Below are 25741 nucleotides of genomic sequence, written 5' to 3' on the forward strand. Positions count from 1 at the left end.
AGATGAATGAGGACTGAGGAGGTGGGCCATATTGGCATATTTGTTTTCACATGTGGTATTGATTTGTTGACTTGAATGGAATCAGATTTGTGAACTAATTTCAAAGGTCACAGTCTCACTTCCTAAACATTTAGGCACACAGTCACATCATTATCGATAATCTAAGTCTATTGACATCTTAATTAATGTGACCCCAATATCAGAATGAAGATAACAATATATCTAACTGTGCTGGTAGCAATGGTTGCTATTGTGTTGCTGTACACGGATAACAGTCTGAGTGAAGCATCTAGAAGAAGGAGCATATCATTCTCGTGAGTATACTGTCACAATGTAACACTGTCACAATATTATAAATATGTAGCTGGAAACTGCACTCTTTAGAGTCTGAAAACGAACCCAATCCTAATCCACGAAATGGATATGAGCTCTCGCGGTGATTCGAGTTAAACTTGAGGGACATTGTTATAACATTAGGTTATCTCACAGGGACAGAAGGAGGTCGATAAGTTACGATACACGGAGGAGGTCGATTAGTTACGATACTCGAAGAAGATCTTACAGTACTTCCCGGAGATCTAGCGGGAGTAGCGCGGGAACTATCTTTGGTGTAGTAGCAGCAGTGTTGATCGGGATTATTGTCGTGTCATGTTGCATTTACCACAAATCAAGCAGATCCACACAATCAGGACAGGTAATAGTGTTACCTGCAACTCCCAGCACCCTCCCAGCACAGTACCCTCCTACTTCCTACACTGCTGCTAATCCTACAGTAGTGGGCTCTCAATACCCTCCTCCCTACCAACCATCTGGTCATACAGCTTACCCTCCTCCTCCTCCTTCTAAAGAGGTAGTGCCGGGGACAGTGCAATATCCAACTGATACTGCAACAAGTGATCAAGCGCCGCCCTACGCAGCTGCAGCTATTATTTCTCCACCAAACGCTGATCAGATGACTGAGACGATAGCACCCCTGCGGGATAGCCCACCGCCTACCTACAGCAGCGTCACCCATTCTTGAAGTTGACAGTGTATTAATGATTGTTTAGTTAGGTTCTTAAGAATTTAAGAGAAATAAAACTGGACAATGATTGAGATGGTTAATATTTGTAATAACAGTAAGACAGTTCGCACGAGAGATTGATTGAGAGATATTAAGGTATATGGACATGGGACATGTTCATTTGAAGTTGAAGTTGAGGATATTGGTACAATATTAGCATTTAGCAACCCTATTAAAAGGCACGCGGGTGTAGTCAAACTATGTAAACCTTAACCGTGCACTGTGCTTTAACCGTGCCTTAACCGTGCCTTAACCGTGTTATGCCACACTACCGAATTGCCAAACAGGGTGATTAGATATCGCCTAAATTCGGCCGGTATTGATTATATTTACATTTTCACACTTTAAACTTGTGACGGAGTTGATGTGGCTCCTGCTGCTGTGTTTGACCAAATTTACGAATTTCCAGTTAATAGAATAGTTAATAAAACAAAGTATTTTAGTAAAACAAAGTATTTTATTTATTAGCAGTGCAATCAATTCATATGATATAATTATAAAAATATAATAGTAATAGTATGTCACACCTATTTAACTGTTACGTTTGAGTAGTCGTGCCATGGCTAAATCTAACTAGGACCAGTGGTGTCGATTAACATTTAATAGGTGAGTCTAAGTGACACAAATGGAAAATTTTAAGAGAAGACGGATCAAAATACAGATCCAAGGACAAGGAGACCCCACTGCAGGACCATACATGCTATTGGCTTGTGCATGGCCCAAAAGGTTCCAGTTGTCCAGGAAACTGTACGTAGCTGGTCAACTATAGTTTTGAATTCAGACTAGGCTTGATGAGTTCTGGGGTTTCTAGAGGTAAGATTTGATGGTGCCAGGTTTGTTCAGGCGGACATGGAAATTATGCGATGAATATATAGGTATATAAAAATCATATCAATATAAAAATAGTGCTACAAAGTAGCGCGCGCCGGGCCAGACCATTATCAATGGTCAATGACAGGCTTCAAGCTACTGAAATTCACGAAGTTGAGTATATAATATTGTGAAAATTAAATATTGAATATGTGCTGACAGGAAAGTAAAAACTTTGACGAAAGCTTATAATCTTCAAGTTACTGGGCCGCGCTCAGCCTGTCATTCCGCCGAATCTCTATTCGGAATGTTTATGAACATGATAGCCTGAGGTCCCCAGGTAATCTTCAGGTAAAGAGTTAAGTAGAAAAACTTACTTTTTTGCTGTCGTATTAGGGTCTGCCCACACTACACCATGTGGCGACGGGCTACATGGCGTGGGTCAAAAGGCACAGTGTGTTTAGAGCTCCCGGTGTTTAGAACGCGGATTTGCTAAATCCACGCCAAGTGGCACAGTGTGTTTAGGTTAATCGGGCCATGTGGCCCGTCGCTACATAACATGGTGTAGTGTGGGCACTGGGCAGACCCTTATATTTCACTGTGAAACATTGTTTCTTGATTGTACCATGCAATTACTACTCAATTACAATTTTCTAGTTATCTTTCACGACCTTTGAGATTAACCTACGTAACTGGATACCCTGCCTCTGTAATTCTCAACAATACTCGACAAATCTCAACAGTCAACAGCCCTTTACAGTTATTTTGAAACGTGCACCAATCTCGCCTAGTTCTTGGTTCAGCAGTGGAACCTTGTCGTGAATATGAATGAGAATCTGTCGAATCATGTTTGGATTATTGTTGTAGCAGCTGATACTCTTTGGGGTCTTTGTGTGATACTCGGTAAGTTTCGGACTTTACTTTAGCGATTATATTGTTGCTTGAAGTTTATTCCTATAATCATCAGCGTATTTATTGCCATCTACGCAGTTTGTATAATAAAGTAATATCGTAGAGCTACGAGCATCAAATTTCAGGTATTATTGTGTTCATATTGTGGGCACACAAACAGTGGCGTTTGAGAAGGCAAAGTGCTAGGACGGTGACATATCATCGTGTTTCAATCAATGCTTTAGATGGTGTAAGTTTGATGGTCGACTCAATTATTTCGAATTTTCTTAAATATTAAGAAGTTCAATATTGCACTATGAATAGCTCTTTCATGAATATGATATTTTTGTATTAAATTACTTCGTGATGATGGGTCTAATAAATTTAGGACCTAGAGATAAGTATAAGAAGCTGTCCCCAGAGTGTCTTCATCACCTCCTATTGACGATGAAATTCCAAGACCATCAGGAATAAACGTTAGTCAATACAGTTTTCATAAATTAGTATATTACTATTAGTAGTTACATATAGCTATCATCTTCAAATTCAACGGTTTTTTCGTTTAAAGGTGCCACTACGTTAATTACGTCACACATATTTGAGAAATATATAAAAGGGAATTTTAGGACACCCTGACAAGAAATGCACAAAAGTCTAAAATTATTTTATGACCTGAATGTGTTTGGGATTGTTAAAATTGGCACAATTTTGACACCACAACAGGGTAAAAGTAAGTAATTTTGTCACAAACAAAATGGTCATTGCTGGCAAAATAACTATAGTTTATTGACATTTTTATGGTGATAGAGTAACGTTATATTATATTCTAATCGAGATATGGTTAATGGTTCTTTAAATAGGGGAAAGCAATTTTATAACTAATTAAAAACTAGAAAGCTGCCTTTTACGAATCGTGATAAGATGCTTTGGCCACATAAAATGTATACTACCGAACATAAGTATTCCCAATAATTAATAAAGTTTGTAGTTCATGGTATTAGTACTTGGTAGTCCATACTCATAGTCATATTATTATATTGTGCATTGTAATATCAATCACGTACGTAAACCTGATTTAGACAATTTATTTCTAATGCTAAGAGTAATATATTCATTTTTCGATCGACCGAATCACCGAATACCGAACCGACCGAATTGCGAGTGTATTCGGATTTCAGTCAATCTAATATTAGAATATTTTCGGTCACAGAAACCCGAATAGTTGATGGATCGGTAACCCTAGTGTGCTGTGTTACTCCACTTCAGTACTGCCTTAGTAGGATGTGAAATAAGTAAGCCTCGGTATGGTCGTTGTTTGATGCAGTTTCTTAGTTCTCATTGTATCTTACAATTTGCGAGCGTAACCTAAAATTAGTAGGTGATATTCCAGTGTAGAGTGTTTTAATTTTGTCATCCTACATTTTGCAAATCTTCACAATCTTTTACACCGCAAATCTTCACAGTCTGCAATTTGCTACATTTTTATACGTTCTGCACAAACATCTAACAAATAATGAACTGTTGCCAAAATGTAACTGGCCAGTTATTATTTCATTTATCTGTACGCATTTCTTATCTGTAAAACTTATCAGTGTCCTTAGCAGTTAGCACCCTGTTGCAATCCTGTAAATATTTTAGCAAGCAACTAATGAATTCCTTTTTAAAGAATTCACAATTTTAAAAACTAATTGTCGTGTACCGAATCAGAAGTGTCAACATTTTCTATTCAGTTTTTAGTTCCTCTCTTTAAGTGTATTGATCAGTTCAGTTTTTATTAATTGCTTCCAGAGAAAGATTATAGTAATCTTACACGAGGGCCAGTATTGTCACCTTTATATCACGACGGCCAGTATTGTCACCTTGGTATCACGAGGGACAGTATTGTCACCTTGATATCACGAGGGACAGTATTGCCACCTTTATATCAACATTCTTATGAACTTTTCCCTCAATCAGAATAACCATAGCAGCTCGATGGTTATAAAAAAAGGCAATCCTGAAGTTGAAGCTAACATATTTAGTCTGCTGTCGTTCCAGTAAGTTTATTTTCGAGTCAATTAAACAACATTTAATGATCTTGTGGTCTGTGGACAAAATATATTTGGTATTTTTATTGTTACGAACCTGCAAATAAATGTATGTGAACTGAAAAGCTATATTTAATAGCCACAATTTTACAGTTGGTTACAGAAGGTCTTTAGCGCTGGAAATAGAAGAACTCTTACTGAAGATGATATATATCCCATCAACCCAAACTTTCAGAGCGAACGGTTGACTGGTCTTTTCGAACAGTAAACACACTGATATTATTAAATGTATTCTTAGTTAATGGTATTTTTTCCAAGGATCACTAGAAAAAAGAAAATTCAATTACTTTTAAACTCTTAGTTAGAATTATATTGTCCTAAAATGGTCTCAGGCAATGGCTTTGGGAATCGCAAAAAAAGAAAAACCCTTCTCTGGTTGTCACTATCGTCAAAAGACATCTTTTCAGCTTGATTGTTTTTGTTTTTACTACAAATTGTGAGGTTAGTTCTATTTTTATTAAAATACATTTTTCAACTTTACCTTTGGTTCCAAATCGTCAACCCAAACAATTTAATTTGAAACGCACAAATCAAAAATGTTAACTAAAGTAAAGTATTCTTTTCAGGCGGTTTTAAGATGTACCGCTCCTCTCTTTGTTGCTAAAATAGCATCTTACTTCGATCCGAAAGTTGAAATGACGGAAAAAACAGCTTTTCTTTGGTCATGTTAGTACTCTGGCATTGGTAATTTGTGAATTTTGACGTCATATCTAACCGTATCACATTTTTTCGAATAGAAGAGAAAGTATGCCTTGATATATCATAAATATGCCAGTTAATAACAGTAACACCAAGTATTATGATTTCAGTCGGTTTGTTACTTCTTTACGTCGTGATGATTTTGATCAGTGGTTACGCTAATTTTTACCGCTTCAAAAAGCTTGGAACCGCTATAAGAGTTGCTTTGACTGGACTTATATACAAAAAGGTAACAATGATTACAATAGTATGATTTAGCCCAATCGTTGATAACTAAATAAATGCTTTTCAACATATGACTTTCCCTGCAAATAGACAAGAGATATTTATTGAGTAAGGAATACTGAACTGGTTATCATATCAGGCGTGTAGGATAACCCAAGGGGAGATAGGAGACCGATCTGTGGGTATGATTATAAACCTAATGACTAATGATGCTCAGCGTATAGAAGAGGTAAACCCTTGACAATTGATCATATTAATTGGTGTTTGTAATTTTAAGTTAAGTTAGAAAATATTTGAAATCATCGCATGGTTTAATTTTAAAAGTTAACTTGTCAAACATTTACAAAATATCCAGGATTGAAAGCTAGTCAATATTTTTTTTGATGAATTATTTAATATTTGCATTTTGCCTACTATTTGTCTTTCAGTTAATGCCCTTCTCTGGAATCTTATTGAACCTCTCATCAGTCCTAATTGTCAGCTTTATTGTGATGTACAACCAAATTGGCATCTACGCTACACTGACAGGCTTTCTTGTCATGTTCCTTTTTGTACCTATCCAAATTTCCATGGGGAGGATTGTGTTTTATCTTCGGTGAGTTATATATTATAACTGGTACCAATTCTATAATTTACTTGTATCGATATTATCTAAAACGAAAAGTTTAATTTCATTTATTATCAGTGACATTCGTTATCTTTTTTATCGGATATTGATAAGTAGTAAGCACGTGAGTCGTGACGAATCAACCACACGATCTGACGACATTAAGTTTAACCACATGATCTGATGACATTAACCACACGATCTGACGACATTAACCACATGATCTGACGACATTAACCACATGATCTGACGACATTAACCACATTATCTGACGACATTAACCACATTATCTGACGACATTAACCATATGATCTGACAAGATTAACCACACAATCTGACGACATTAATCACATGATCTGACGACATTAACCACATGATCTGACGACATTAACCACATTGTCTGACCACATTAACCACGTGATCTGACGACATTAACCACACGATCTGACGGCATTAACCACATGATCTGACGACATTAACCACACGATCTGACGACATTAACCACACGATCTGACGACATTAACCACACGATCTGACGATATTAACCACACGATCTGACGACATTAACCACATTATCTGACGACATTAACCACGTGATCTGACGACATTAACCACACGATCTGACGACATTAACCACACGATCTGACGATATTAACCACACGATCTGACGACATTAACCACATTATCTGACGACATTAACCACATTATCTGACGACATTAATCACATGATCTGACGACATTAACCACATGATCTGACGACATTAACCACATGATCTGACGACATTAACCACATGATCTGACGACATTAACCACACGATCTGACGACATTAACCACGTGATCTGACGACATTAAACCTTATGATATGTATTACTTCAGAACCAAAGCGGCACCGCTAACGGACAGCCGAGTTAAGATTATACACGAGATGATTCTTTTCATCAAGGTCATAAAGATGTACGGTTGGGAACTCATGTTTAAGAAGCTTGTAGAAAAGGTGAATTCTAGGATGATAATAGGATAATGCTAATAGGGTGAAATTAAATGTAGCATTTGATATCTTGTTCATTGCAATCTCTATCACATCTTCTCACCAAGTCACCATGCCCATGGCTTACAAAGAAAATAATATTGACAGTTGTTTCAATTCTGATGATTATAAGAGGATAAAGGAAATGAAAATATTTTAAATCGTGCTTCCGACAGATCAGACTCAAGGAATCACGCTATATTGGAGTGTTTGTGCTGACAAATGCCATGATCACCGGTTTTTACTTCATTGCTCCTGTCGTGTCTCTTCTTGTGTTTATAACTGTGAGTTTTGTGACTTTTATTCCACTTTTTCAGATAAATGCAAGAGATAAGGGTTGTATATTCTTTGCAGCTTAAATGTATCAAATTGTTTGACTTGATTCTGAACTCTTCAGTACAATATATTTGGGGAATTTTTAATCCAACTAGGCACACTTACCTCAACTGTGCCCAACTGTGCCCCAACTGTGCCTAGCTAGATTACCAAGTGGCCTGTATTCGAAATTTAGGAGCGTATATTAGACCCCTTACCAGTTGAAGCGATCTCTGGATGAACCAATCCTGATAACACATGTTTTCTTTTACTTGTCTATGATGGGAGTTATCGGTATTCAAATCAACATTTATCTTGGGAATACCTTTTCTCTTTTACCACAAGTCATACACAGCCTACGGAGAATCCAGGTTCGAAACAAGATAAGCAAATTTACCTTAGAATTTTCAATGATTAGACTTTTTTCTGTATCATTTATAAAAACAAAGAACAACATTTGGTTCTCAATTTTTATCTTATCCATCAACTTTGGCACATCAAATTAAGTATACAGTGTCGCTATAAAAATTTGAACTTAATCTTCAGGATTTTCTGAATGCCGATGAAATAAAGCATCTTCCCAAAGATGCTACTATCACCAAACTTACCAACGAAGTTATTGCGAATAAGAATTTTTTACACAAGGACCCAAAAGTGAAGGATATTAACGGATCTAATTTTCTAACTGCAGGTAAGAATGCTTCTCATCAAGGAACTCAAAATAAAAAGCAATAAAAATCACTTCAATGTACTTCTTTGAAACATACAGCGTAACGTTTCCATCAAATAGAGACACCAACTACTGCTGAGCAGAGTGACATTGCTGTAAATTTTGACAATCTCTCTTCACGTTGGGGGTCTGAAACCTTTTCTTTAGCTGGTAAGTTTTTAGATAATCAACATATCCATTATCACCATTTCACGATTAATGCATAAAAGGAAAGTGCCAAATATTGTATCTTGAAAGGCTAACTTTATAATAACAACTAATAACTAATATTGTATCTTAGAAACTTCTAAATATCTTTAGGAGTTAATCTGCGTGTAAAGAAGGGTGAACTTATCACTGTAGTGGGACCTGTTGCTTGTGGTAAAACTACCCTGCTCATGACCATCCTACAGGAGTTAGAGCATGAGGGTACTCTCAATATAGATGGTAGAATAGGCTTCTCATCACAAGTACCTTGGATATTTAACGGTGAGACATTGTTAGTTTGTTATATGTGGCAATGTTTGGTCAGGTGGAGGGGGATCTCAGATCTGTTCCATTCATTTCTTCTTTATTTTTCAAATCTAAGATGTTTTCCGAAGAGTTTGAAAATATCTAAGCCAAACGTTGAAAAATTAAACCAAAAAGTAACCCAAAAAAACTCGTACATTTTTTAAAGTTATGTTTTTCCATTCCAGGGAATATTGAAGAAAACATTCTAATGAACAGACCTCTTGATAAGGACAGATTAAAAAGATGTATTGAGTCTTGTTATCTCACCGGGGTAGGTACCAGGTGCACTGAAAAGATACAGTAAGACTTTAAAAACTAACTAGACATGAATTTCGGTTCAATATCATTTATTTTTTCCATTCACCCTGTTTCATTACCTAAAAAGTAAACACTATCCAGGATCTAGAACTGTTTCCGAATGGGCTGTATACAGTTGTCGGAGAGCGGGGTGTTCAGTTGAGTGGGGGACAGAGAGCTCGGGTTAATCTCGCTAGAGCTGTATACGGTTAGTTCATTATATTCGCTAGAGCTGTATTATTATTATAAAGGGTCTCAATAAGAGGTCTCGACTGCCTAGGCGTCAGACCTTGGCAGTCGGTAGTTTTCCTCTGGCCCGGGATCAGCTGACCCTAGGGACCAGAGGATAAAGGTGTAGAAACTATATGTATCTACAAAACTTTCAAGGTTGTTTTTACAAGAGACAGGGCTTGCTGCGCAAGGGAAGAAAAGCGGGAGAAACACTCACAAATTATACAAATAAATATTATAAAACATAGCAAAAAGAAATTCAAACAATCCTACACTACTACAAATGTTTATTACATACTACAATGTGATACATGATAATTATATGCTGTATAGACAAGAAACAGGGCTTGCAGGGCAAGAGATGGATCAAAGGGCCTAGTCACAGAGTGTAATATACAGTGATTCAGCAAGAACCCATTGCTGAATCTGGCACACAAAATACCACAATCAATACAAAAATATACAATATTATATCAAACAATATGTTTATACAAGAATCAGGGCTTGCAGAGCAAGAGAAGAAAAATAAGAGAAAACTACCATCAACTGTATATACCGTAGTCCATTAGATAGGTAATCATTACTAATACACAAATCAGCAGGGCTAACAACAATATAAAATCCATAATAAATACTCAATCTACCCAATATACGAGTTAAAAATTGTATAAACAAGAGACAGGGCTTGCATAGCAAGGGAAGAAAAATAAGAGGACCAGGTAAAAAGTGTTTATTAGAGTACCCAGTGAAAATTAAACTAAAAAAAAAGAGTATTTACAGTGTATTATACACTCAAATATATTATATGTCTAAGACCATCCTGAGAATCCTGGCTGATCCAAGCAGAGCTGTCTTCTGGAGATTAGAGATGCTCAGATTGCAGTGGACTGCGTCGAGGTGTTTACGAAAGTTTATTATTATTATAAAACAGGATCTTACCGACAAAATTGATTCTTAAAAATACCTTAATGCGGTAAACTGTACCCTTGAAAAATATTTTCCCAACATCTGTTCAATGCAGCTGTATACGGTTAGTAATTAATGGGGGTGGGATTCTAGCCACAGCTGTATTTCATGCCATGTTTAAGTTGCCGAAGAAACCAGGTCCGAGGACTCCAAGGAATCCAAGGTTGCAATTATGCATGCATATAATTCATCTGGTGGGTCGGTCATGTATACGGTTAGTTCATCATATTCTTTTTTTAATGAAGAACGATTTTTAATATAATTTGTTAAGGCCATTATTCGGTACATAAACTTAGGATGTAACTCACTAACAATTTCAGGGGAAGATCCGATAATACTTCTAGATGACCCTCTCAGTGCCGTAGATAGCAGATGTGCTAAACACATCTTCAACAAGTATGTCTCCATGATGACAAACAAACCAAAGTTGAGCAAAGCACTATGTATATAAAGCGATTGTTTAACTTCAGTCAGACAACAGATTCAATTCCAGACCATTGGAAACAATGATATAAGACGCGTTCTATTTTACTCCACTCTTCTTCTTTTCCTATTGCAGATAATAATACTGCATCTACCTGAACCTTGCCGAAGAACAACTTGAGTAAGATTGGAAAGCTAACTGATACTCAAAAGCTTGCTTCAGGTTGATTAAAGAACAACTGTCCGGCAAGACAAGAATTCTTGTAACCCACGCCACCCACTTTCTAAGCGAAGTTGACCGTATAGTTGTCATGGATACAGAGGTTGCTACTGATGGTGACGACAATGCTGAAGTTGTGGGCAAGATAAGCCACATAGGGACCTACTCGGAGCTATTGTTAAAAGGTTCGTGAGTTTGTTTACGAATTCTTGATATTCGACAGAAAGGTGAAATTACTGCGACTTCATATTTCATTTTTATGTAAATTGCTTAGGTGTGGAACTATCCATGCTCGGGGTTGAAAAGAAAGTTAAGCGCATCAGAACAACGTCTAAGATTTCTGCAGAGTTTGGAGGAGGAATTGGAGAGGAGATTTCAGAATGGGAGGAGGAAGAGGTACCCTTCTTTTATATTTTACAATATAGGGTGCCCGATTAGTTGCTGGCTAAACGTTTATTTGTTATCTACATAAGTTCATTTTTATCTGTTATATCCAGGGGTGTAGGAACGATTTCCTTCATGGGGGGGGGGGGGGGGGGGGGGGGGGGGGGGGGGGGCCAAAGCCTGAATTTGCCAAAGCCTGAATTTTGCAGCATGTGCGGTATCGCGATTTTTCACGTTTGCCGCGACAAATCACGATTTTTCAGATCATGGCCTCACGAAAAATCGCGATTCTTTCAGTTCTCCGCGTCAAATTGCGCATTTTCCTTTAAATCTGAGGACCAAATTCGCGTATTTTCCTTCAAATCTGTGGGCCAAATATCACGTTTTCTATAATTAGTATATGAAATCAATCAGTATCACATCCACAACCTTCCGAATGTAGGTACGGACTTCAAAAAACCGAAAAAAATATTTTCGACTCAGAATGATCAGGATAGCATGAAACATGAACAAAAGTAGTTTCCAAGAAAACTTTGAAAATTTTTGACTTAAACAATTTTTAAAAACCTAAATTAAAAAATTTGGCCCTTTTTGGCCCCTTGCCCAGATTTCATGGGGGGCGATGGCCCCCCTGCCCCCCCCCGCTTCCTACACCCCTGGTTATATCCCATGAATTAATCCCATTTTAGGAAATAAAAGAAGATGAGAGACCAGAGGAGTTCAAAGAAGAGAAGAAGACGGGTTCTTTGGATATACTACTCTACTTTAGGTCTGATATTTTTAAAATCCACTCCTGTACTGTTGTGACTTTCCCCATCTTTTAATACCCGTTTCAATTAAATTATAACGATAAAAAGGTTCAGTTCCATCAAATTTAATGTGTTTATATACTACAGGGCTAATATAAGTAATATTGTTTAATATTTCAGATACTTATCACTGAGTTTCGGATATCTAGCAGTCCCCATTTTGATAATAGCCATGATAGCTCCACAAATACTCATCATATTTCAAGAGCAATACGCAGTCAGCTGGTATGTAGCCAAGTGTCTCTCCTGCTCATAGTTATTCTTTAATACTTACTCTGAGATTTAGATTATCTTCACTGTGTTATTCGTAACGATGTGTAAACGTTTATATATATACGATAATGAACCTACCAGGGTGGACAACAGAGCTGAAGGAGTTAACAAGGAGGCAGAAATAGTGTCCCAAGATGAAACCCACTATAAAATCTACCTCGGACTGGCCTGCGGGGCTATTTTATTAATCCTCCTCAAATCTTTAATTTTCGTGTTCATAGTGTACAGGTTCGATAGCGTGATTTTTTAATAAAACAATAATAAAAGTAACATCATGTCCATCCCATCGGTAATCTATAATCTAAAGCATAAATAACGTTATCTGTGATATAATCTACATTCCGTCAAAAATCATAATTCTCAGGGCTGGTAGAATACTTCACGATAAAGCCCTTTTTGCCTTGCTTAGATCCCCCATGAGATATTTTGACACCCACCCTATAGGTTTGTTTCTTGATTGATGATTTGTAGATGATTGGTTCTGTAGTTTCTATCACCTAAGAGCTTTTTCACGTAGTCCATTTTATTTCTGTTACTCAATTTAATATTTAAGCCTGAAAATAAGGTAATCCGTTATATATATAACGGATTTATAAATAAAGATGCTAGGCGTAGAGATTTTTACTGAATATTGATATAAGATTAAACTTATTTCAGGTTTGGTGATCAACAGATTTTCAAAAGATGTTTACTTCATGGACGAACGATTACCAGGGGTTACATTTGACTTTGCTCAGCTCTTTATTCTCTATCTTGGTAACAGATACCACTATAAACCGATTTTATGAAGTTTTAATTATTTGGCCTCCTCCAAGTTTTGTCGGCACTATACCGAAGAAACCAGTCCCAAAACTCACACCTGACCATCCTCATTAAGCGGCCAGTAAATATTCAGAACACACACAATCTCCGCTTTTGTTAGTAAGAAAGTTAAGATTGAAGTCGAATTTATAACAAATTTGTATACCACTTTCAGCATCTGTTATCCTGATTGTAATAGCTAATTACTGGTTTATCATACCGCTAATTGTGCTGACGGTATTGTTTCTGTACACTGTGCGATACTATCTCACTACATCTATAGAAATGCGAAGGATCGAAGCATTGAGTAAGCAAAACTTCTGAAACTCTCTCTTAATCGAAACTTTTAACTTTGTATCAATCGGTCCACTTTCAAGTTTGCGATATGGAAGTTTGAAAACTCATTAGACCCCTTTTCGGATATAAATTGAATTTGAAAACCATGTTCCTTCACCTTTTCATTCCCTATTCTTCCAACAGAGAGAAGTCCCATTATGTCCCATATCTCTGCCACATTATCTGGCCTTACTACTATTCGTGCCAACAATCAGGTTAGCGAATAAAATCAATGTAAATATTTGACCTATATCTCATATGTATATTGAACATTGTACAGTTCTACTACAGGCTGCAGGAGAGTGACATCTACTATCATAATTACTTAATTACAGCACATCTACTATCATAATTTCTTAATTACAACACATCTACTATCATAATTAATTAATTACAGCACATCTACTATCATAATTACTTAATTACAACACATCTACTATCATAATTACTTAATTACAGCACATCTACTATCATAATTACTTTATTACAACACGTCTACTATCATAATTACTTAATTAAAACACATCTACTATCACAATTACTTAATTACAGCACATCTACTATCACAATTACTTAATTACAACACATCTACTATCATAATTGCTTAATTACAACACATCTACTTACTACTATCATAATTACTTAATTACATCACATCTACTATCAATATTACTTAATTACAACACATACACTATCATAATTACTTAATTACAGCACATCTGCTATCATGATTACTTAATTACAGCACATCTTATATCACAATTACTTCATTACAACACATCTACAATCATAATTACTTAATTACAGCACATCTACTATCATAATTACTTAATTACAGCACATCTACTATCATAATTACTTAATTACAACACATCTACTATCATAATTACTTAATTACAGCACATCAAACTATTAAAAACGTTTTATCTCTATCATTCAGATAGACATATACGAATCAACGCACTATTACCTGCGAGATGAGCACACACGGTGCTGGATGCTGTTTGAGGCGTCAACTGAATGGTTAGATACACGTCTAGATTTTATCACCATAGCTACTTCCGTCCTCGCTACTTTTCTAACAGTCGCTCTCAGGGATGTTATCAGTGCTTCCATTGCTGGGCTAGCTTTAGTTTACGTTAATAATATGATCGGTGGTTTACCATGGTGCGTTAACCAATATACAGAGACTGAAAACATGATGACGGCTGTTGAAAGAATTTTCATGTTCGCTGAATTACCACCAGAGGCTCCTTTAGAGGCTCCAGACAGAAATAAAAACCAGGGCAACTGTCATGCTATTACCGACAGTAATGTTGTACAGAAGGGTGTGATAGAGTTTAGAAATGTTAAATTGAAGTACGATCCTGACCCTGAATCTGACTATATTCTCTATGATTTATCCTTTATAACCAAACCATGCGAGAAGATCGGAATTGTGGGTAGAACTGGCGCTGGAAAAAGTACAATACTACAAGCTCTATTCAGAATGGTTGAGCCAAAAGGAGATATACTGTTAGATGGAATGTTGACGAGAGATATGGGACTCCACGAACTTAGAAAATCTATCAGTATAATTCCTCAAGAGAGTCTTCTCTTTTCGGAAACTCTGAGAGTTAATCTTGATCCGTTCACAGAGTTTAGTGACGAGTATTTGTGGGATGCGCTAGAGAAGGTAGAGTTGAAAAAGTACATTTCAGCCCAGACTGGAGGTCTGGAGATGATGGTCCAAGAGGGTGGTGGGAATCTGTCAGCTGGTCAGAGACAGCTGTTGTGTCTTGCTAGAGCTATGCTGAAAGATAACAAGTTTTTGGTTATTGATGAGGCCACAGCTAATGTAGACGAGGTAAGGATTTATTTAATTAATTTGAGGCGAGGGATGAAGTTTCAAATAAAATAACGGTGGAGGTAACAATGAGTACAGGGCCGGGTGGGGACTGGAGGGTGGGGAGGGTGGAGTGGGTTGGGAGGGTGGCGTGATGAAACATTTGTTGATAACTTTTAACGATCTAATCCACATTTTCAGAAAACTGATCATCTGATCCAGCAGACTCTCCGACAGAAGTTCTCCGACTGCACTGTCCTGACAATAGCTCACAGAATAAACACCATTATCGACAGTCACCGTGTTATGGTTATTGACGCGGGTAGATTGGTTGAGTTTGACAAACCGGCAGTACTTCTGCAGAGACCTGACAGTATTTTCTACGATTTAGTCAAAGAAACTGGAATGTTTGATGTTTTATTGGAACAAGCTGATCTTGCTCTAACGAGATAACTGTGAATGCAAATTAAAAGCATATTCTTTAAATTTTGTATTCAAATCTTCATCAATAGTGGTCAGGTGGCAGGATTTTGTTTTTTGACCCTGATGAAATCTGAAATCTCTAGCAACTTATTTATGAGACATATCGATTTTAAAGCTTTCAATAAAAAACAATACACGATTTCAATTTTATTTTTCAAAGAGTTCTAAATTACATCGTTAAAGTTTGTTTTTAATTCTAACAGTCTCCTTAAATCGTTGTATCCTATATCTAATTCGTTGTATTCTACCTTACTCGGGAATATTATAGCGGGTTAATTTATGACTGGGAAAATTAATGACCGGGAAAAATATGGCGGACTTTCCCAAAACCCGCCAAATTATCCCGGTCATGTATTTACCGGTGGCCGACCTTTCAAGTTTTTTTTCAGAGGTCAACAAATTTTCAACCGAAATTTCTGTTTTTGTTGCTTGTTAAAGAAGTTATTTCAATTTACAGTTATTGATATTACTCAGAAATAGAAAAAAAATACACGTCTATTTAAAGGAAAATAAATCTAAGCAATAATAAGTCAAATCTTCATTAAAGCGTATTCTCATTCTCATTATCGCTAATGTCCCCGCCATTCGCATTATTGAAATCCCCCTGAGCTGCTAACCGTCAAATTCGAAGTTGTATTGTTGTCTTAACAAGACTTTCATTTTGTCCGCTAATAGTAGAGGCTCTTACGGGCAAAAAGACGTGTTTTCTGCTACGAGTTTAGAGACCTAACCGCTAATTGGACACAATAGTATGATGTCTAAGGATCGATAATATGTTAAGAAGTATAAATTTGGCCTTATTAGTCACGTGCTATACCAATGCGCGTTTTAAACTTTGACAGTCTATTACTCTAAGGCAAATAGAGTAATTATATTCATATTTTGTCAGCAATAAGATCACATTATTTTCTATTTAGTGTGAAAATATGAGCTAGAACGGACATAATCTCGCTGAGTTATAGCTGTTTGAAATTTATGATGAACGCGCGGGTGCCAATTGATAACAACTAAATGCTTTTGCGCGTAGTGCGCGTCGAAAATTTGGCAAAAACGCTTGCGGAGTGACAATATTCAAACTTCGATAAAGTATATGAAGTGGGTACTTCTCGGAAAGGAAAAATTTAGGCAAACACGATGTGACTATTTTTGGGTTGATTTAATACAACTGCAAAAAATTATTCAAACTTCAAGCAAAAAAGTCAAAATTTTTACCACTTTTTTGGATTTTTACCTCAGAACAAATAGAGGGATTTGTTTTATTTTTATACAATCTTGTGCGGCTGTCTTTTAGCTATCTTTACGCAAGTTTTGCCGACATGCCAACAAAATTAACTTGCTCAAAATATCAAAAAACATGGTTTTTTGGCCTATTTTTGGCCCAAAAATCGGTTTTTTTTGCGATTTTACCCCAGAACAATCAGTCCAATCATCTTGAAACCACTTTCAATCGATTCTACGGTCAAAAATACGTCTAGTAAGGTGTATTTGGGGTCCCTAACGTATCGAGCAGACAATGCCCGTAAGAGCCTCTACTATAATGGGGCTACTGCTCTGAAGGTCAGCCGGAGCTTAATTTCCTGCCCACCGCTTGGTATTGGGGAACGTCTTGGCTTTGCATCTTCAACTGCTCCAGTAATCAATCCACCGTGGACCATGAAATAGTGGCACAGTTTACTCACTTCTAGCGGGATGTGGCCACAAGTTACTTTAACGGGAAAAACTCCCTCTTTCTTTAGTCTACACACTGCACACGAGAAGCGATCAATCTTTAGAGACATTATTATTATAATATATACATTATATATTATTATTATTTTCGTTTTCTTCTATAACATATAGATTGTTTTCTTCTCTACGATTCACTGATTCATGGGCAAGAGAAGTGAGAATCACGGTCCACCCTGAAATCTGATTTCTATAACCAAATTGTGATTTTTTTAACGAAATTATGGTAGCAACCGCCAATAAAGTTACAGCCCTCCATCCACTGCTTCAAAAGTCTTCTCTAGCACATATGAGACTTCAGGTAAAATATGATGATCACCACCCCCTTGGAACCCCATAATCTGAGTCGGCGGGTTTTTTTTGTGACTGGTAAAATTTTTGACCGGGAAAAATATGGCAGAATCTTCCAAAACCCACCACTTTATCCCGGTTATAATATTCCCGAGTAAGGTATATTTAATTCAACTATTTTTTTACTAAAACAAAAGTTTCGCCCTGGTTGCACGATCAATCTCCCCAGAATCGACATTAGGGACACTCTAAGTCTAACATCAGACCTGATATTTAACGTACAGACTAGAGAGTGTCTCAAAAAAGGCAACCAAGTGATCAGTGTTAGTACCTCAAGAACGGTTTTGAGAAAAGCATTTATTATTTACAGGGGCTGTATACAGGGTATGACCTCAAAGCTCCAGAGTCCGTGAACATTTTACAAACCTCAAGTTCATTCGAGTGGGGTGTGGTAGCATCATGGCACTTTTTTTACAAATTGTCTGACAACTCGATTATTGTTTACACTTTACGCTATCGGCTTGTTCTTCGTTCTTGGTCTCAAAGTGAAAATCGTGTGATGTTAAGCTTGGACCACCAACTCTTTTTCTTGCAAATCGTCTCAGGAGTCATGTAAATGCAATAAGCAATTTATTGCAATTCTCATGTGCTTATTGGGTTCTTTATTGACTCTAACAGACCTGCTTGTTCGTTAGCATGAAGATATGGAACACAACCATACTCATGATCCCTTGGTGAAAGAGAAGAAGCAACTCATAATTTCGTTAAAGAATAGGCATAATTCCGAAGGAGTTCATTGGGGCTAAAAATCTGGGACACGTTGTTCTGGGACAGAACGAATCAGTCTAAGTGATGAATTAAGAGGCACGGTTTAATCGTAAGCTCAATTATGCAAATCTCATGGTTAATTGCAGACAACAGTTAACAACTCGAAAGCTGCAAGCTCAGATAAGGTAGTTTCAGTGATCTGCACTCTGCAGATTATTTAGTTTAAGTAAACTCTATAGCCATACTGACCAACAGAGAAAATATCTTGAAGGGGCATACATTTTGATCTAAAAGAGGGCTTCTTTTGATTGGTCGGCGTTGACAGTAAGCCTTCCTTACGGTGGCTTTCGCAACGCGTCCCCATTTCCCCAACTCTTGCTGTAAATGCTGCTGGAGAGAGAGAGAGAGAGAGAGAAAGAGAGAGAGAGAGAGAGAGAGAGAGAGAGAGAGAGAGAGAGAGAGAGAGAGAGAGAGAGAGAGAGAGAGAGAGAGAGAGAGAGAGAGAGAGAGAGAGAGAGAGAGAGAGAGAGAGAGAGAGAGAGAGAGAGAGAGAGAGAGAGAGAGAGAGAGAGAGAGAGAGAGAGAGAGAGAGAGAGAGAGAGAGAGAGAGAGAGAGAGAGAGAGAGAGAGAGAGAGAGAAGAGAGAGAGAGAGAGAGAGAGAGAGAGAGAGAGAGAGAGAGAGAGAGAGAGAGAGAGAGAGAGAGAGAGAGAGAGAGAGAGAGAGAGAGAGAGAGAGAGAGAGAGAGAGAGAGAGAGAGAGAGAGAGAGAGAGAGAGAGAGAGAGAGAGAGAGAGAGAGAGAGAGAGAGAGAGAGAGATTAAACATAGATATCGACAACATACTCCGAGAGTCTTGAAGTTCTGTTTACACCGCCCCTGGTGTTACCCCTCCGGGTTAATGACGAGGAGACAGGGGCATTCAGAGGGGCGTCTGTCTAGCCCAAAATGAAGCTTCGCCTTCGGCAGGCTTTGCCCCTTCGGGTCGTAGCATTTACATTTTTAGTATCATGGTATAGTCCTACCCATGATGAAATCTGAACACACTGCCGTAATTCTAGAAAAACTTAAATTTGAGCTCGACATCGAGTTGTTTTCTATAGCTCGTAATAAAATGTTTTGAAAAGAATGAGACGTGGAAAGTTCGGGAATGTATCATCAAATATCCATTCTACACAATAGCATAATTATAGGATGTTTATTGTTTATAAACAACCGTGTATTTTATAAACAACATGATGTCGGGCAAGCCAGAAACACGCCTACTCGCCCACATTTCAAGACGTAGCTATAATCAGGAAGGTCGCTATGAAACCAAACAAACAAGGCTCCATATTTGACGCGCAGCATAAATTGGTTGCGCAAGGATTTAATTTTAAGTTAGCTGCATTGCGCAACAAGTTTGTCAAGTTTTATAAATCAAGATTAAATATTTGGGATAAATATGGTAGTGATATTTATGATGAATTTATTGAAATGTTTCAATCACCTAATATTATTTTGTAGTTTGTATCGACATATAATTATATCGTTTTTCAGTTATAAAGTTACCTAATATCAATCAATTATTTTCGTATTTGTGATTAATTTGTATTGATTTATTATTTGCGACTTATAAATTAGTAATCATTATATTACCGTCTAAAAATATTATTGTCAAAAGTTAAATTTATGAAGGAGTAAGTTTTCAGTGGACGCGAATTTATTATTCATTTATTGCTGTTTAATTTATGATTATTTGTATCTGAGATTTTGTGATTAAATTTATTTTGTTGATTGTAATGTTGTGATATTGCATAATTTATTGTAAATATAATATATGTTTCAGAATTATGTAATGTAATTATGGAACGCAATGGAAATATTTTAAGCGGGCATATCCTGTCTAAACCCAGGATGCACTACATGAAGAATTCGTTGTAACTTTGTTTGAAAAGCATTAATAAATTGTGTTTGCACGATAAAACTTTCATAACGTTGCGCACAAATTCCTTTTGGTCAGAAACGATCGTTCAGTTCGAACTTTCATAAGAATTGCTCCAATTTTGTGAATTTAAGGTGGCAGTGGGATTTTACAACCATATCTGATCTCTTCAAGCCTTCCTCAATAATTTGTCTAACAATAAAATTTGCTTTGCCAGATTTTGTATTATCATGCTGTAAGATATAATACGACATGTTTTGTACAATAAAACATATTTTACGGTCACATTTCAAAATACAACTTAATTTTATTGGTAGCTGTTCCCGAGATCTATCTAATGAGCTCTACAGTCTACACCAAGAGTGAAGAGTCAAAAATAAGTTCAGGGCTACCTTAAATCTACGCTGAGGTCAGGACAATTATTTCGCTGCTATTTTAACAGAAAAACTGGCGTGACGCGTAATGCCTTACCACCTAATTAAATTAGCTTCAGTAACATTTACATTCTACCCTATGGAGACTTGTCAAATTGAAGAAAGATGACATGGTCGGCAGTCGCAGTGTAGGCCGGGGCCCACATCCATGTGGCGGTGTTCTTAATTTGCTTGTAGATTCTGTATCGTATTTTGAGGTCAGGTAAAAAATTTAACTGCTTGAGCTTGTGAACTACTAACTGCACCTCGTACATTTCTATTAATTGTTCATTGTTAAGTGTTAACTGGCATGGAAACGGCACATCACCCTCACATTCCCTTACAAAATGTTGCTGTTATGAAATTGAACGGAACTTATGAACTTATGAACTATCTTTGATTGTGGTAAAAGGAAAAAATTTGAGAGCTTACATTTGCTAGCACGAAATTTTCTGCCGTGCAAAATATTTTGAAAATGATCTACGGAAAATAGAACGTAAAACATGCATTACAGAAAGTCATTTTTGATTTTTTTCACGATAATATGTTAGGTTTAAAACTGATTTGATAATTGAATACGTCATTGTCTAGCATTTTGAAACCAAACTTCCCAGATAACTTGACTCGCATTTAATTGGTCTCGAGTCGAAACCACATAGACTTGTATCGTATTGGGTAGGTTATCCATAAGATGGATGAGGAGGCTGGCCATATTTGTTTTCACATGTGGTATTGATTTGTTGACTTGAATAGAATCAGATTTGTGAACCAATGTCACAGCTCACAGTCTCACTTCCTAAACATTAACGCACACAGTCATATCAGTATCTAACTTATAAGTCTACTAGAAAGCCCGTGGTAACAGGGACGAAGCTAGTAGTATTCTTTGAAAGAAAGTTTTAATCGCATCAAAAAATATCCATCTCAACCGAAGATACAGCCGATTTAAATATAAAACACTTTAAACACAACGTAATTACCACAAAACCGATCAAAATGACGTTAAAAAGAATCTTTGCGCGTGCGTGTGGGCATTAAAACACCGTTGCTACGGAACCTTTTGGTTGTTACATTAATTCCTATTTTCATCTAATTTGCACGTGGGCGGTCGTACAGTGTACAGACAAAAAGAATCTTCTGAATTATAGTAGAGATTGACATCTTAATTAATGTGACCCCAATATCAGAATGAAGATAACAATATATCTAACTGTGCTGGTAGCAGTGGTTGCTATTGTGTTGCTGTACACGGATAACAGTCTGAGTGAAGCATCTAGAAGAAGGAGCACATCATATTCGTGAGTATACTGTCACAATGTAACACTGTCACAATGTTATAAATATGTAGCTGGAAACTGCACTCTTTCTCTCTTTGGGGTCTGAAAACGAACCAATCCTAATCCACGAAATGGATATGAGCTCTCGGTGATTCGATTTAAACTTGAGGACATTTGTTATAACATTAGGTTATCTCACAGGAGCAGAAGGAGGTCGATTAGTTACGATACTCGAAGATCTTCCAGTACTTCCTCGACAGGATCTAGCGAGGGGAAGCGCGGGGAAGTTCTTTGGTTTTGTACATTATTCTTCTCCATGATTATTGGCCTGTCATGTTGGATTTTACCGCAAATCATGCAGATCCACACAATCAGGACAGGTGATAGTATCACCTGCAGCTTCCAGTTCCAGTATACTGGAAGCTGCAGGTGATACTGGGAGTACCCTCCAGCACAGTACCCTCCTACCTCCTACAAACTGCTGCTAATCCTACAGTAATTAGGCTCTCATACCCTCCTACCTCCTACACTGCCTGCAATCCTACAGTATTAGGCTCTCAGTACCTCCTACCTCCTACACTGCTGCTATCCTTACAGCAGTGGCCTCAGTACCCTCCTACGTCACCACACTGCTGCTAATCCTACAGTAGTTGTGCTCTCAATACCCTCCTCCCTACCAACCATCTGTTATAAGCTTACCCTCCTCCTCCTCCTTCGAACGAGACAGTACCGGGGACAGTGCAATATCCATCTGATGCTGCAACAAGTGATCAAGCGCCGCCCTACGCAGCTGCAGCTATTATTTCTCCACCAAACGCTGAATCGGATGTCTGAGACGATAGCACCACCACGAAATAGCCCACCGCCTACCTACAGCAACGTCATCCATTCTTGAAGTTTACAGTGTGTTAATGATTTTATAGTGAGGGTTTTAAGATAAAATAAACTGGACAATGATTGAGATGTACATGTTTGTAATACCAGTAAGACAGTTCGCACGTGAGATTGAATGAGAGATATTATAAGTTATAGTTTTAAATTCCTTGTCTGTTTATTTCGCGGTTAGGATAACTTTTGACCTAGAAAATAAACTCAACTGTTAACAACTTGAAAGCTGCAAGGTCATATAAGGTAGTTTCAGTGATCTGCAGATTACTTAGTTTAAGCAAACTCTATAGCTTTAGTAGACGGTTGTACTCTGATAAATAAAGATGACACAAACATCTGAACATCCGGTTCTCCCACTTTTTCAACCAAAAGAGGATTATTGAACCATTTGTTTGATTGTTATTCATTATGCAATCATCAAACGACTTACAAATTAAAATAAATGATAAACTTACTCTAAATCTCTTCACTTTACAGCCCAACATTACTTCCAAAACGGGCGGCCTTGCTAGGACAGGTTAAAGATTCTCTAAACCACATAACCTAAACCGCTTGCTGGATTGATTATAAAAACTGAAATGTTATGTTACATATAATGCCTCATGGTTATCCTTACCCTATTGGCTATTAAGAATACGTATTTTTTAATAGTGTGGGTGTGCCGAGTTTAAACCCAAGGAATTTGCCCAAGGTACACTTTTTACACAATTTTACACAATTTTACACAATTTTACACTTTACACAACTGAGTGGGAATATTCAGACGATAGTGACTTTGCTGACGAGGACATCGAGAAACTGAGAACTTTCCTTCCTGCTGTGAAGGAGGTTCTCAAAGACTGGAACCTCCAAGTAAATGAAAGTAAAACTGAATTCAGTTACCTTCTACCTGGCGAAAAAAAAATCCGATAAAGACACGAACGGTCAGCTATTAGCTAATAACGAACCATGGCGAAGTAATAAGTCACTAGGTTGCTTACTGTGTACTGAGAAGGACATTCAAAGAAGGAGAATCCTAGCTGAGATTGCTGTTTAAGAAGTTTGAAAAAGTATGGTTGTCCGGTAAGAAAATTTCCCTTGAGAGAAAGCTGATGTTATATGATGCTCAAGTTGTATCTGTATTGATTTATAACTCAAACGGAAAATAGAACGTAAAACATGCATTACAGAAAGTCATTTTTGATTTTTTCACGATAATATGTTAGGTTTAAAACTGATTTGATAATTGAATACGTCTGTTGTAAAGTAGTATTGTTAGGTTCTCGGATAAATTAACTTTTTTACGGCGAAATATGTAATATAGGAGGGTTTGCGTGTTAAAGTATTTAGGAGCACTTTATTTGTAAAATGTTTGGTAGTAAAGGGACCGTTACACATTTCCGGTAGTGCGATATTTCGTGTAATAGTTTAACTGTTTTAACAGGTGGTTTAGTATCTAGAAAGTTTTGGTTTGCATTTCGTTTTACACGGGTTGACTGTATTTGGTTGACTGGCAAACCTGCTGTCAGACTTACTGCCAGATTATAGTTTGGCCGCGCTTGTGCACCTGACTTACAGCTAGGCCTTGTGGTTGGTTCTCGCGACCACAGGATGACTGTTCAGTGGAGTGCTCAGCGTCTAGACAGTGTCTTAGACGCTGGTGCAGGCTGGCTGCGTTAGGCCGACACGCGTTGTGGCGTGACGTAAGTTTTGGGAGCATACCCGGAGAGCCGGATGTGAGAGCTCACTTCTTAGTTGCCTCTTAATAACTTTAAAGGATTCGAATTAACGGTAGCCAGTTTTACTGAGCACTACCAGTTGTGATTTGGACACGTCGTGTGATCTATAATCACGTTAATCGATTAGAGCGAACACTTGGAAGTTTTTATCATGTTGACGTTCAACTTTGTATTACTTTTTCCTTTTAATTAATTATCCTTTTTAATATACTCGTTTCATTTCTACCTTACGGTACGCCCTGCCGTTCGTGCTTCGTGACTAGAGCTTGACTAGCATACACTAAATACCAGGAAACTCAGTTTTCTATATCTGGAGGCCACTTTTAGTGTTGCTATTTTTGCTCGTGATCCTTCTAGTATCACCTATATTCCGTATAGTTTCGTTTAAGATCCTAACGTTTCTCATTTGATAAGCTAAGTTCGGTGTACATCGCAGTGCAGAAGAATTACGTGGAGATTGTTCGAGATCTTCAGTACTTCCTACTGGACTTGGTAAGTGTTGCTACACATTTTGTGGTACCTGTATAATCCAGTTGAGTGCGATCGTTTTGACGAGCACCTAGTTTTACAGCCGCTTGTAGACTTCAGTACTTATTACCTAGATTGTCAGTGAGATTTGCGTAGATTTAGCAACCTTACTTTTCGTACATCTACTCAGGATTGATAGACGTAGAAGTTACAGTTCCAGTAAAGCAAAGTAAAGTCTTGACTAAGGATTTTCCAGCAACGTGAAGAGTACGCCTGT

General features: G+C 37.3%; 2 protein-coding genes across 2 annotated transcripts in view; both read left to right on the forward strand.

Moving 5' to 3' along the window:
* The window catches only part of LOC134824344 (NAD(P) transhydrogenase, mitochondrial-like), a 1149555-nt gene that overhangs the window by 146248 nt on the left and 977566 nt on the right, over positions 1-25741 (forward strand). The gene's annotated exons all lie outside the window — the stretch shown is intronic.
* LOC134823909 (ATP-binding cassette sub-family C member 4-like) lies at positions 5450-16114 on the forward strand. The gene is made up of 24 exons (XM_063835507.1): positions 5450-5517; positions 5661-5779; positions 5915-6004; positions 6204-6370; positions 7260-7377; positions 7587-7694; positions 7947-8096; positions 8272-8416; positions 8516-8605; positions 8756-8923; positions 9133-9218; positions 9347-9452; positions 10762-10837; positions 11088-11269; positions 11359-11480; positions 12158-12237; positions 12398-12502; positions 12632-12778; positions 12915-12994; positions 13208-13306; positions 13527-13658; positions 13832-13902; positions 14628-15533; positions 15714-16114. The coding sequence occupies exons 1-24, from the start codon at positions 5487-5489 to the stop codon at positions 15963-15965; spliced, it is 3630 nt and encodes a 1209-aa protein (XP_063691577.1). The 5' UTR covers positions 5450-5486; the 3' UTR covers positions 15966-16114.

The sequence above is a fragment of the Bolinopsis microptera genome, chromosome 12, assembly GCF_026151205.1.
Source record: "Bolinopsis microptera isolate Bmic1 chromosome 12, MBARI_Bmic_1.0, whole genome shotgun sequence".
NCBI classification, from domain to species: Eukaryota; Metazoa; Ctenophora; class Tentaculata; order Lobata; family Bolinopsidae; genus Bolinopsis; species Bolinopsis microptera.

What these genes read in the sequence shown, in the direction of transcription:
- LOC134823909 (XM_063835507.1), top strand. Translation starts at nt 5,487, where the DNA reads ATGACGGAAAAAACAGCTTTTCTTTGGTCAT. An exon ending in AGTACCTTGGATATTTAACG is followed by an intron (nt 8,924 to 9,132) that starts GTGAGACATTGT and finishes TTTCCATTCCAG; the next exon opens with GGAATATTGAAGAAAACATT. An exon ending in CAGAATGGGAGGAGGAAGAG is followed by an intron (nt 11,481 to 12,157) that starts GTACCCTTCTTT and finishes ATCCCATTTTAG; the next exon opens with GAAATAAAAGAAGATGAGAG.